Genomic DNA, 9,640 nt, shown 5'->3' with positions numbered 1-9,640 from the left:
CATCTCTTCCATATTCAGGCCGGTTTGGCGAATCATCCAAAAGGTCCTCAAACTCTTGATCTCGTGCATCAGATTAGGCTTGGGACGAGGCCCTTGACCTTTTGGAAGACGTGTTCGTTTCGCTACCACTGGGGATATTCGCCCACTTTGGATGGAACTTACAAATCTCCCAACAATGCATGAAATGGAAGTCGCTCCCCACATTTGTTTTGAATGTAACCAATGCATTTGTCACAATTTCGGTTTCACCACTTTTTGGGTTTTGCTTTGCTTTATTTAAAAAACCACTAAATTTTGTAAGTTGGCCGCTTATCTCACTCCACTTCGAGGATAAGCTATTGTTTTCACGATAAGCCTCCCTTCCCATTTCTTCATGGAATGCTTTACTAACCGCTTCCCACAAATGGGTTCGATGTTGAGAATTTCCTATTTTAATCAAAACAAAATTTAATATATTACAAAGTTATATAAAAAAATAACCATTAATATTAAAATAAGGGCTACAAAATATTTAAGAATACCTAAAGTTGGATGTAGAGATTGTTGAAACCAAGCCCTCGCCAATGCAAGTTTTTCATTAACGACCATTTTTGTTGTTTTCGTTTGACGGTTTCAAGTGCTTTCTCCGCCTCGGATTTTTTCTTACGACTTCTCTTTTTGGGAACTATTGAGGCGGAAGGACCATCGTTGGGTGGTTGAGTTTCGGGGACGGTTTCAGTTTGGGAAAAGTTGATGGAGGTTGGTGAAAGGTTGATGGGCGTTTGTTGAAACGGGCTTGGTATAGAATCATCAGTGTGTGGGAAGTTAGTAAACACACGATTCCCGATATACGATGCATAACTCGCCATATCGGGCATAGGGGAGTGTATTAAAAATGGACGAGGCATTGGCCGATTGGGTGGTGGGCTAGGATTATTTTCTTGGAATCCAAACGGGTTGTTCGGGTCATAACCACGATTATGAGGATGCATTTTCGGTTTTGTAGAATGAGAATAGAGATGAGTATAGAAGATGTGGAGTGTATTGTGGTTGAATGTGGTAAAAAATGGAAGAAAAATGTGAGTTTTATAGTGAAAAAATATAATTTTTTTAACATAGCCGTTGGCCAACGGCTAGCCCAACGACTTGTTTGGTTGGCCATTGAGAGCCCGCCATGTCACCTTGCTAGACCCGCCCCACGCCCGGCTTCAAACTCCCGCCCCTTGGGCCACGCCCCAACCCAAGCCCACCCAGGGTGGTGGCTTGGGCGTTTTCAGCCAACCCACGCCCCAACCCAAGCCCCATACCCCATAGTCTTACATCTAGATGAAACAATAGTGTATTATTGCATCCATGGTTGTAAAAATCCTGACTAGTCTCTGATTAGTCGCCGATGAAACACTAATTAGTGGTTCACCGATTAATGGCCGATTAATCGCTAGGTGGTCAATGGCGGTCCTATTATGGTCAAATTTTGGCAGGATTCTAGCCAAATTTCGACCAAACCTTATAAATTTCCATTAATTACTTTAAAAAATGGGTCAATAAAGGGTTAAAATATGTCTACTTTAATAAACTACATATAAAAATCTCAATTCGATTGATCTCTTTAATTCCCAATTAATCGCTAGTCGATAAACCACCGACCGACTAACGCCTAGCAATTTCTACAACAGTATTTGCATCCAACCATCCGACCATATGCAAAAGTAAGTCAAACATAGTAAGGCCCATTTGTTCACCAAATCTAATGAAATTGGAAAACTTAGTCAAAAAAAGAGAGCTAGAATTGAAATATTGCATCCAATCATATCAACATAATGAATTCAAAAATCCACGTATTGGTGAAGGAATGTTAAACATTCTCATCTAGTTTTTTTTAACCACAAACAAAATTTTATTTAACCAAATTATATACATTGTTTAGGGCAAACAAGATACTAGACCGAAACATTATACCTCTTCGCCCATACTTTCACCTTACAATTATTGCATGGTTACCGATTTAAATTAAATAGCCAATCTAAATTACCTAGTTTCGCCCTGTTTTTCACCCAAAGAAATGCCATTACTTGGATCTCGCCAATTATCTTCTCGATTACCACACGCTTGCCGGAAAAGATTAAATCGTTCCTCGCTTTCCATATCTCCCAACATGAAGTTAAAACAATTGTTTGAATTACCTTTTAATATAGCTCGACACCATCGTGTGTTCGTTTAGTAACTCCTTCATAGTTGGAACAAAAACTTTTGGTATTCTACATCATGTCTTCGTCACATAACATGACACAAAAAGATGATCCAAGTCTTCATCTTGATCTCCGCATAGCCTACACGACACTGAGCCATGGTGAATGTTACGCTTCTGCAGATTTTTAAGAGTAGGCAGCCGATTTTGATTGGAAGGTATGACCACGAGTTGAAATTAAAATGGATAGCTGCGAACATGTCCATTTTCTTAATAAACGCTCATAAACAAAAAGAAAAAAAAATTCGGGTATATGTTCATGTTCATGTTGGGTTAAAGTTAAATAGACGAATAGAGAGAAAAGGTGAGGGTTGGTGATGACTATTGATAAGAGATTAGAGATTTTCTATTCTATTTGTTGTTTTTATATTTTTGTAACTAATTTAATTTGCTAGTGTGTGTTAAATAGAACTACATTCATTTGGTTATTTTTATTTTGTGAAAGTAGAATTCATAAATATAAAACGTACTATAACTTCCCTTCCTTTGGTGTACGCTAGATAAAAATAATACAACATGTTATATGTACTTGATTAGTCATTGTGAATTGGTATATTGATTGTATTAGCAATTTAGTTTAAAAATTACGCAAGAATAACGATTGTTCTTATTACCACGAAACGCGGGGTTTCATACTAGTGTATTATTGCATCCAACCATATACAAAAGTAAGTCAAACATAGTAAGGCCCATTTGTTCACCAAATCTATGAATTTGGAAAACATGTAGTCAAAAAAGAGAAATGGAATTGGAATTAATTGTTTCCAATCATATCAACATAATGAATTCAAAAATCCTACCATCAACAGAATCAATCCCGACTCCCGAGCACTCTTGGGGCACTCACTGGACAAACGGAGTATTTAAAGATTACCAAAAAGTCCTGTATGATTCTTTTGTGTATAATGCTTAACCGTTCAGAGACAAATGTCTGATCAATTCAGATTAGAGGTCTTAACCATTCAGACTCTGTATAAATCTTAACCATTCAGATGCAAATGTCTAAACCATTTAGACATCTGCTCGTGAAACAAACAGTCTGAACCATTAAGTGTTGAACCAGTAAGAGATCTGAACCATTAAGTGTTGAACCAGTAAGAGGTCTGAACCATTAAGAGCCTCATTAAAAGGTAAACAAACAGCCCCTTAGTCTTGTAAGTCTTCAAAATGTGATTAGATATATATACACACGTGTGTTTCTCGTTAAGTCATTGCAATAACATTAACATAATTGTAAAATAGAAACTTATTTTATACAAGTTGAATTACTTTTATAGTGTACATACATGCATATATACATATATATCATAACGTACTGATCTTTTTGAATCTATAAGTGTGTGATGTGCGTTACTAGACAACAAACCGGAGTGTAACAAATTAAGCTAACCTAGTGTTATTTATCCCGAGCATTCTCTATGCCCTTCACAATACAACAACACGTGATTAGCTTTGTTTGATTGTCCATAGTTTACTTAGCGGGAGGAGCAGCACCACCAGTAGTAGGCCTACAAACAAAAAAGTTCTTTAATCAATAAAAAAAATATTAAATGATCGAGTTAAGTAACATGTCAAAAACAAGAGCTTTTAGTGCGTGTCACAATAGGCCGGGTAAGACTGACCCAAAACACTTGTTGTCCAATATTGATTGCTTTTATATATAATTAACATTAATTAATAAAAACTTTTGTCAGGTTGACCCAAGACACTTTTTTCAATATACGTCAGTGCAGGGTCATCCAATACACTATAAAGAACTTTCTGGATTCAAAAGTTAAAGAGTCGAACAAAAATAAAGAAGAAACTTACAGCCCAACAAAAACTTTGAAAGCATCATAGATTCCCCATTGTGCTCCGGTAAGAGTCCCAATCATAAAAATACGAAGAGGGAGACCACGAGTGAATAGACCAACCAAACCAATTTTCTTAATAGCCTGCATCATAGGTTTTAGAAAATTTTCGTGTATTTTAGCTTGTGCTTCAAAACACTACCAAAAGTAAATCAAGCATAGAGACGCACAATCGATTCTAGACCCAATAATCAATGAAACTAAGATCGGACCTAGGTCTAGCTTGACTTGAAAGTTGCATATTGTTTGCAACATTCGGTCAAAAGGCATGGTTAGGCCTGGTCTGGTCTATAACTATATTTTAAATGTAATGTACAAGTTTTGTTGTGTACCATTTGATCTTTTTATGTGTTAACTTTTTATGCATTGTAAAACTAATTTAAAAGTATTTTACATAGAATTTTTTTTTAAAAGTTAAACATTTACACCTAAAGATATGGATCGAGAAAAAACTCATGGCCAAGTTATGACCAGGTTCGATGCCCAAAATGAGATCCTTTACTTACGTCGCCAGCAGTAGCCCCTTTAGCATTATTGAGGAAAGATACCAAATTATCAGCTGGATGTGAAACAATGGCACAAAATACACCAGCCACATAACCACCAGCAAAGCTTACGCCAAGCTGCAACTCTTTGCTACATTGGTCTTTCGGCGTTGGGATGGCATACTTGTACAACGACTCCACAATTTTTTCGAAAGATGCAAATTTCATCATTGTATCTGAAAATGTATACAAGATTAACTTTCATTCACCCCAAGTGGCCAAGTATTATGTAGACGTGTCAATATTGGGTGTTTGGACTCGTATGGGTCAAATGTAATAAGTTAGTTGAAAGTGAAACATGTTGAAAGTCGTAGGAAGTCTCCTTGAAATGCATAGAACCTTGTAAATCGTTTCCGTTTGATCACACTTTTGGCATGATTATATAGAAACTAGAATGTTTCATTAGTAAATGAAACATGATTAGCTTCGGTAAGTTACTTACATGGAATTTGTCGTCCCCAAAGAGGAGCTAACCCCTTAAAAAGCCTGTAACAAAATAAATAAGTTGTATAAAAAACAAATATTGTATGTATCCAACTAAATTCTGAAATTAGCTGTCGGACCAGGAACCAGCTACATAATTGGTCCGGATGAGTACTCTTGAACTGGCTTCATTTAGGCCGGCCAATTATGGATCATACCGGTTGAAAAAGTGAACCGGACAAGTGGGTGAGTCGGATTCTCAAAATTTCTTATTTTTGTTATATTTTTCTTTCCAAAATCTCATTTACAACTTCACGCTCCTTTTATTGTTTAATACATGCTTCATATTTTGTTAGCATTGCAAGTCCAAACCAAACAACAATTAGTTCGTTATTTTGTTTCAAATTAATTATATATATAGAGGCCGGTTATTGTACAATATGCCTTATCGTACGACGCGTACGAGATTGCCTTACAACATGCGACACTTTTTCTTCATTTTTTTGGTACATGCGATTTTACATTATTTTGTACATGCGATTTTCCCTTTTTAAATGTACATGCGATTTTATTTTGTTAATTTTGTACCTGCGATTTCACACTTTTGTTGTGCATGCGATTTTGTTTTTTTTTTTTTTTTTTTTTTAACATAACGTGCGATTTGCCCTCGCATATGCGTCATACGTTAAGGCATATTGTACGATATACTTTATATATATATATATATATATATATATATTTAAATAATTTATGACATGGACTCATAAGGCACCAGTTTGAGAACCGGTCCGGTTATGAAAACATTGAAAATTAGCTACAAACAAAGTCATACCCAGAAACACCATCCGCTTTAATGAACTTTGGAAGGCCATCCGAGAGGCCTTTAGCATATCCAGGTTGCGTTTGGACACGAACCTTAACCGCCTCAAACGGGCAAAGAGCAATATCAGCAATAAATTCAGCAGATGCAGAACCAGCAAGGAAGATCAAGGTTTTATATTTGGTTGCATACTCAGGACCAGCCAAGTCAGAATATGTTTTCTTGAAGAATTCATAAAACCCGAATTTGCAAGCACCCTGTGCACTGTAACCAAGCAAAGTTGGAACCCAACCCTTGAAAAATCCCTTCATTCCTTGTTCCTTGAGCAGTACCCCAAAACCAGAAGCAACACCCTTGTACTTTGTAGGGTTTATCTGAACAATTGGATGTTTAAAAGTTATTATTAAAATGTATATCATAAAGCAAAGAATCAAGAGACAACATTTATATACTAATTAAGCATATTATTGTTTTATTTTGTACAAGTTTCATGTTAACTTACATGGTTATTATAACACCAAATGGTAAAGATATTAAAGTTTGTTGTATAAAAAATGTACATATAAAACATCATAGTTCATATACACAGATACAAGAAAAAATTATAGAAGAACTTCTTTTAGGTTTGTATCGATTTCCAGGTTTCAGCCTAAGGTAGTGTTCGTTTCATGGATTGTAATGGAACTGAAATGGGAATTCGCGCAGAAACCGAAATTTAATTTGTAATTTAGGTGTGTTTGTTTTGCAAAATGGAATGAAATTGGAATGTAGATTTCATTCCTTATTTTGTTGTTCAATTTCAATTAATTTTCATGTTGAAACCAACAAAATAAATAGTAAAATCAACATTTCAATTATCAAGATTCCATTTCATTCTGTGAAACATACACTGTGTAAAATCACGCTAGGCATCCTTTATTTTTCATTTTTGAAACATGTTTCATCATTTATCCTAAACTCTATTTATGTGCAAGGCATTGAGTTTGAGGATAAGATGTGTGTGACCCACTAAATATTGTTTTATTTTCACTATTTTTTAAGTAAAAAAGATGAAAATACCCTCATGTGTTTTGCACTTGACTAGACTTAACTCGAAAAAGAAAAAAAAAACAAACAATCAAAGTTTCAAATGTATGATGAAAAATGTTACAAAATTCAAACATAAATGATGACGTTTAAACAATAAGGCTGAAACCTGCAAGTTGATGCAAATCTAAAGGACGTGTTCTATGTAATATTGTTGAGATAAAAAGCAACAACATTATGAATGGATATTTTTTTTTATAATGAAATGAATTGAGAATCAATCAACCTGCATATTGCATTTGACAAGATCCAAGGGAGTTACAGCCATATGTGTCAAACCACAGCTAAGAATACCACCAGCCGTACACGCTCCATAATACGCCGGAGAAAACATCGCGATCTTACGTGGCTCGCTAGGAGCCTGAACCACGAAACCTCTTTTCGGTGACATTGACGTGAGTGCCGAAAACCTAGAAGACGTCAATGAATTCGCGGGATAATCAATGAATCCTTTTGGAGAGTAGAGGAAGTTTGGGATGAGAGATTGGCGTGAAGAATCCATGAAGTTCATCGTGATTGTGCTGGAAATTGTTGTTAGAATTAATGCAAGGGAAAGAGTTATAGGGTTTGTTTGGTATAATTAAGGGAGATGAAGGTGGGATTAATGGTGGAAATGCATGTGGATTTGAAGGCTCTTGTTCGTTTCTTACCCGCCATAGCTTTAAAATGGAAATTTTTTTGAGGTTTTGCCATCTTGTAAATTTACAAAAAGTGGCTTCTCAAATATAAGATGTCCATTTTTTATATGTTTTTAAGTTATACTAGTATTTTAGAAGCCGCTCCACGAGTTGAAACGTACACGAACTCGTTTTCAAATAAAATTTACGTCGAAATTGAAAAAGTATGTATTTTAGTTGTCTAAAGTTGTTTAAATCTTATAGACTTTTCACATATCTAAATTAACATTACCCTAATTTATATCTTTTTATTGGTACATTTTATGTTTAGTGTTTGTTTAAACTAGTAATAAGACTCGCACGTGTTGCGCGCGGCGCGGGTATGTCGTAAATGTCGGACAGATTAGTCCGCGTTATGTCTGAGTGTTTGTTTAAATAACCATATGAAAACGTTTCAGTTGAACTCAATGTATTATATGCAACCCGACTTATACGTAGGAAATGTACAAAATAAAGCACGAAATCGTACATTAAATTCACGTCAAAACGTAAACAAACTCGGATTTATACAAAAAGGTATACCAAGACAATTGAATCTTGTACCGACTATGTGGCATGATTATGTATGACTTATTATCGACCATTTACGTTAAAACACAGACCAACTCGAATTTTTGACCCGACTTGTTTTCAAACAAAATTTACGCTGAAACGTACATAAAAAGTAAGCATGTAAAAGTATTATAAATGAAAACAAACTTTACGTCGAAACGTACATAAAAAGTAAGCATGAAATCATATTATATTTGACCCGACTCGTTTTCAAATAAAATTTACGTCGAAACGTAGATCAACTCGAATTTATATCAACACATACATAAAAAAGCACGCAACAAACTAAAGTTTTTTAAGTTGATGAACAAAACCATTATGAAAAAAATCAGATTATATATACTCTCCAAGGGTTCAAAGTTGTATTTTTTCAATCATAAAAAAGGTAAAGGGTTGAAAATTATATCTCCTTAACTTAAAGGTCAAGAGTGGATGAAAATAAGATTTAACAAAGGAAACTACCGAGGGTCTTTAACAAAGTTGAGGTAAAAAATGAAACTACCAAAATTAAGGGTTTAAATTTAAAAATTTATGAAAGTGTAGGGGGAGACAAAGCCGGTGAGAAAGCCCACCAACTTTGTCTTTTAAGACGGTAGGAACAATTTTACAATCAAAAGAATTTGAAAACAAAGCATGACATGCGTTGTACCACAAATATTACTGTAAATTATAAATGGTTTCAGAGTAAAATGCACGGATAGTCCCTATAGTTTGGTGAAATTTCACCTTTAGTCCCTAACTTTTCAGAATTACACTCTTAGTCCCTGTGGTTTGACAAGTTGTTACTCGGATAGTCCCTAAAGCGGATGAAGGTTACTTGGATAGTCCATGTGGTCTGAAAAGTTGTTACTCGGATAGTCCCTGTGGTTTGACAAGTTGTTACTCGGATAGTCCTTGTCATTTCACACCCATTTAACCAGAAAAGCTAATCTCCATCCGCTTTGGGGACTATCCAAGTAACAACTTGTCAAACCGCAGGGACTAAAAGTGTAATTTTGAAAAGTTGGGGATTAAAGGTGAAATTTCACCAAACCACAGGGACTATCCGTGCATTTTACTCATGGTTTCATAATAAAAAAAAATCTTTGAAAGAGAGCTCCTAAAGAATATTGCAAATTCGTAGATTCGATGTACCATTTACTTTACCTAAAGATATGAAAAATGTACTGCGTTTCTGATTTCTGAGAGTCAAATTAGATTATCCTTCCATATCTCAATTAATAACCAAATCTTACATCTAAATAGAAGGTAAACGGGCAACAAGTTACGCCGCTAACCTTTTCTGAATTACAAACTAAGTCTTTTAAAACTACATTTAAGGATATTGGTATCATAAAATTACTACGCATGACCCATTGGACTCGACCAAGTAGCTCCACATCCTCTGGCGTAAAGAAACCAAAAGTATCGAAAGCAAATGGTATACACACGTGTTGGTTGTCAAGACACACTTTCTCGTG

The 9,640-nt window shown here is 35.2% G+C and overlaps 1 protein-coding gene across 1 annotated transcript; it reads right to left on the bottom strand.

Moving 5' to 3' along the window:
• Nucleotides 1-3,458: 3,458 nt before the first annotated feature.
• On the bottom strand, nucleotides 3,459-7,719 carry LOC110911048 (mitochondrial phosphate carrier protein 3, mitochondrial). The gene is made up of 6 exons (XM_022155618.2): nucleotides 7,178-7,719; nucleotides 5,878-6,239; nucleotides 5,065-5,108; nucleotides 4,584-4,798; nucleotides 4,037-4,161; nucleotides 3,459-3,735 (listed from the first exon to the last, which is right to left on the bottom strand). The coding sequence occupies exons 1-6, from the start codon at nucleotides 7,460-7,462 to the stop codon at nucleotides 3,699-3,701; spliced, it is 1,068 nt and encodes a 355-aa protein (XP_022011310.1). The 5' UTR covers nucleotides 7,463-7,719; the 3' UTR covers nucleotides 3,459-3,698.
• Nucleotides 7,720-9,640: the final 1,921 nt, after the last annotated feature.

The sequence above is a fragment of the Helianthus annuus genome, chromosome 2, assembly GCF_002127325.2.
Source record: "Helianthus annuus cultivar XRQ/B chromosome 2, HanXRQr2.0-SUNRISE, whole genome shotgun sequence".
NCBI lineage: Eukaryota > Viridiplantae > Streptophyta > Magnoliopsida > Asterales > Asteraceae > Helianthus > Helianthus annuus.
The sequence above is the reverse complement of the archived record's forward strand: the minus strand, read 5'-3'. Positions and strand labels throughout refer to the sequence as shown.

What these genes read in the sequence shown, in the direction of transcription:
- LOC110911048 (XM_022155618.2), bottom strand. Translation starts at nt 7,462, where the DNA reads ATGAACTTCATGGATTCTTCACGCCAATCTCTCATCCCAAACTTCCTC. An exon ending in AAAGCGGATGGTGTTTCTGG is followed by an intron (nt 5,109 to 5,877) that starts GTATGACTTTGT and finishes ATTTTGTTACAG; the next exon opens with GCTTTTTAAGGGGTTAGCTC. An exon ending in TTGGGGACGACAAATTCCAT is followed by an intron (nt 4,799 to 5,064) that starts GTAAGTAACTTA and finishes ATACATTTTCAG; the next exon opens with ATACAATGATGAAATTTGCA.